We start from the raw sequence: 4,252 nt of genomic DNA, 5'->3' as shown, positions 1-4,252 counted from the left end.
AGATATTGTTTTCATCATATTTATTGTCGAAAAGGCATATTAATCAGACACAAGTTGTGAAACTTACATGGTGTTCTCAAGTTTACCCAATATAATTCATGAGCCTATACCGATAGTTAAAGGTAGAAGGTTAAACAAATCAATGCTACAGCTCAGATTACAAGGTTTTACAAATTAGGGTCGTACGGTAGGAAATAATTTGTTACATATGTTTCTGAACGAACGTATGACTACAAACACAGAGTCACACTCCGGCGCAGTGGTGACTCAGCATAACACCACTGCCACAGGCAAATTTGCATATCACTTGACCGGACTTTTCTCTTGTTTGTAAACAAACGCGCTTTTTCAGAAATCAGTATAGAACGGACTAACGGACATGTTGTATTGCATAATTATAGGGATAAACTACTACATCTGCGACAGTGAGTTGCATGACAATATATATTTATACATCAAAGTGACCGTATCGCTCGCTCTCCGTTGGGCTTCGATGTGGGCATTTATTTTGTTGGGTAAAACATGCCATCCATTCTCTCCAGGTGAAGTCTTTGATGAGGGAGAGAGCCATTCATCGTTCAATATATTTGATTTAGTGTCAAAATCAACCAAAGCGCGACAATTGGAAAATGCGACAATGTCCTTTCTAGGATTCCATAAGTGAGTGAGTCGGGTTTTAGTAATATTCCAGCCGTATCAATGCAGAAAACAATGACGCTGGCCTTTACGCATTGTACCTTGTGGGGATTTTATACCGGTGTAAAATACTCACAGTCCGATAGGATCCATTGTCAATGGCTCCTCGTAACTAACGTCCACGGACAATGGTTCCTCATATCTAACGTCATAGGACAATGGTTCCTCGTATCTAACGTCATAGGACAATGGTTCCTCGTAACTAACGTCCTTGGACAATGGTTCCTCGCAACGGAACTCCTTGGACAATGGCTCCTCGTAACTAACGTCCTTGGACAATGGTTCCTCGTAACTAACGTCCTTGGACAATGGTTCCTCGTAACTAACGTCCTTGGACAATGGTTCCTCGTAACTAACGTCCTTGGACAATGGTTCCTCGTAACTAACGTCCTTGGACAATGGCTCCTCGTAACTAACGTCCTTGGACAATGGTTCCTCGTAACTAACGTCCTTGGACAATGGTTCCTCGTAACTAACGTCCTTGGACAATGGCTCCTCGTAACGAACGTCCTCGGACAATGGTTCCTCGTATCTAACGTCCTTGGACAATGGTTCCTCGTAACTAACGTCCTTGGACAATGGTTCCTCGTACCTAACGTCCTCGGACAATGGTTCCTCGTAAATGAACTCCTTGAACCATGGTGCCTCGTATCTAACGTCCTCGGACATTGGTTCCTTGTAACTGAAGTCCTAGGAAAATGTTTTCTTGTAGCTAACGTCCTTGGACAATGGTGCCTCGTAGCTAACGTCATAGGACAATGGTTACTCGTATCTAAGGTCCTGGGACAATGGTTTCTTGTAGCTTACGTCCTAGGACAATGGTGTCTCGTACCTGACGTCCGAGGACAATGGTTCATCGTATCTAAGGTTCTAGGACAATGGTTCCACGTAACTAAAGTCCTAAGACAATGGTTCCTCGTAACCAAAGTCCTAGGACAATGGTTCCTCGTAACTAAAGTCATTGGACAATGGTTCCTCGTAACTAAAGCCCTAGGACAATGGTTCCTCGTAACTAAAGTCATTGGACAATGGTTCCACGTAACTAAAATCCTAGGACAATGGTTCCTCGTAACTAACGTCCTTGGACAGTGGTTCCTCGTAACTAACGTCCTTGGACAATGGCTCCTCGTAACGAACGTCCTCGGACAATGGTTCCTCGTATCTAACGTCCTTGGACAATGGTTCCTCGTAACTAACGTCTTTTGACAATGGTTCTTCGTACCTAACGTCCTCGGACAATGGTTCCACGTAACTAAAGTCCTAAGACAATGGTTCCTCGTAACCAAAGTCCTAGGACAATGGTTCCTCGTAACTAAAGTCATTGGACAATTGTTCCTCGTAACTAAAGCCCTAGGACAATGGTTCCTCGTAACTAAAGTCTTTGGAAAATGGTTCCACGTAACTAAAATCCTAGGACAATGGTTCCTCGTAACTAACGTATTAGGACAATGGTTCCTCGTAACTAACGTATTAGGACAATGGTTCCAACGCCCTTTCGCCGGTCCTTGATTCCTAACACATTGCGACTAGAGTCTTGGTTACTAAGCGGACAGAGTATCCTGCCACAGTAGACCTTTATAAATTGGTGTCCGTAAGTATGTGTAGTCCGATGTTAATGTACTGAGCCGGTAAGCAAGTGCTGATCAAATTTACCACGATTACCATCGCTGCCCCACTGGTGCCGAGAAAGCCTTATGACGAAGTAACAATGGTTTATGATGGCTTGTTGTCTTTGTCGAGAGTCCGATTTCAATGTTTGTGGATGTGTCATGGACTTTATTTTTATACGATAACTTGGTGACTTAGTTTGAAGTAATGGCAAAATAAACCAAAATGGCATCAACAGCATATTTATGACTTAAAGTTCAATGTGCAATTATTATCAGTGACATTTTGTTTCAGGATACATGATGATGATGATGATGATGATGATGATGATGGTGATTGTTGTTGTTGATGATGATTGTTGTTGTTTTTGTTGTTGATAATGATTGTTGTTGATTTTGTTTTTGTTGTTGTTTTGATGATGATGAAGAAGATGATGATGACGATGATGATGATGATGATGATGACGACGATACTACAAACATTTTCCTAAATCACTGTGTATATATGATACACATACATTATATGATCGAACATCTTCGTCAGCATTCGTTTCAGTCGTTTATTCATTCATGAATTCGTTTACCTTTATAATCTTTGTCGTGAAAGAGTACACAGTCGCATCGTGTGCAGGAAGTCATAAAGTACAGGACCACCGAAGTGATGCCTTGCTGTAAAGGGGAACTAAGAGATCAATAAGTTGACTGCGTATAACGGCAGCAGGCTTTAGGTACATCGACCTTTTAATCAGGGGTGTGTGAGCTTGTTTAAGACAGTTATATCGTGCAGTATATAAATAAAATATTAATATCAATATTATCCAGAGCTTCAAGGCATATATTATGACACTCTGAAAGGTGGACCCAGACATTTTTAACAACACAATATTATTCACAACATCCAGCATGGCCAGTGAAAGATTTATATTGATTAATATTTTTTAAATCTGGGGACAAAAATATTTTTTTCAGCATTTTCGGAAACAGATTATCGTTTACAAAAGACAAATATCATAGCGATCAGATAAGGCCTTGAATACGCATGTATGGATCATGGTGTTAGAAAGGTCAAACTTTTTATGTCTATATCACTAAGGAGGTAAAGATTGTCTTCAGCAAATGTGGATAGAAAAAGTTTATCATATAATGGGTAGGTTTCTTGGAAGGATAAAACCTACGGATAAAAACGATATCCGTTGGGGTCATATGCGGATAGAGATGCAAATATCAAAGGTCAAGTAGGGACTACTTTCAGTGTTTATAAACAAACATGGCGTCGCCCTTGTCTAACTGTGACGTCGCTAAGGCATTTTATAAGTTTGGGCAACTTTGGAGATATAAATTTCGAAACAATTTTGCAAAGGCACTAGGCCTAGCCAAGCGGGATCAGTAGCAATATCTGTGCTTGTAGACCTCTGCGGCTTGAAACCTTCTCCACAAATTAAAATAGTTGGATTTGGCCGAGATATGTTTGAATTGTTACCTTGTTTCGTTTTGTCGCTGTGTGTACATCCGATTGCACTTCTTAACGTTATGACAGGACAGACCGACTGTCAACAACGTCTGAACGCAATCTCATTAAAATCAGATCTAATTCTCGCTACCGCTAAACAAAGCGAGAACCAAGATCTGATTTTAATGAGATTGGTCTGAACGTGGCCGTGACGTCCCATAGACTAGGGACAGAGTAGCTTCCCTTTGTCAAAGGGCAGTTACTCTGGCGGACAGACCGATGGATTGCCGCGAAATGCAAGTAAAAACAATTGTTGTTTTGCGTATATGTTGCTTCGTCACCGTATGTGAACAGATTTCAGTTGGAACTATATTGTCTACTGTCACTGTCCGACTGACACATCACTTATCCTGTGACGTAATAAATATTAATGCGCGCATTCCAGGAAAACTCGCAATGTTTAGGTAATGTTTGTGAGAGAGGGAAAGCGATTTTCAAG

At 41.0% G+C, this 4,252-nt stretch overlaps 1 protein-coding gene across 1 annotated transcript; it reads right to left on the bottom strand.

The window, feature by feature from the left end:
- Positions 1-768: 768 nt before the first annotated feature.
- Positions 769-1,365, bottom strand: LOC124137618 (variable charge X-linked protein 3B-like). The gene has a single exon (XM_046504010.2). It carries the CDS (start codon positions 1,363-1,365, stop codon positions 769-771), a length of 597 nt encoding a protein of 198 aa, XP_046359966.2.
- Positions 1,366-4,252: the final 2,887 nt, after the last annotated feature.

Source organism: Haliotis rufescens, unplaced genomic scaffold (genome assembly GCF_023055435.1).
Source record: "Haliotis rufescens isolate VD_foot unplaced genomic scaffold, xgHalRufe1.0.p SCAF_19, whole genome shotgun sequence".
Lineage (NCBI taxonomy): Eukaryota > Metazoa > Mollusca > Gastropoda > Lepetellida > Haliotidae > Haliotis > Haliotis rufescens.
Note: the sequence above shows the minus strand (reverse complement) of the source record. Positions and strands in the feature narration are given on the sequence as shown.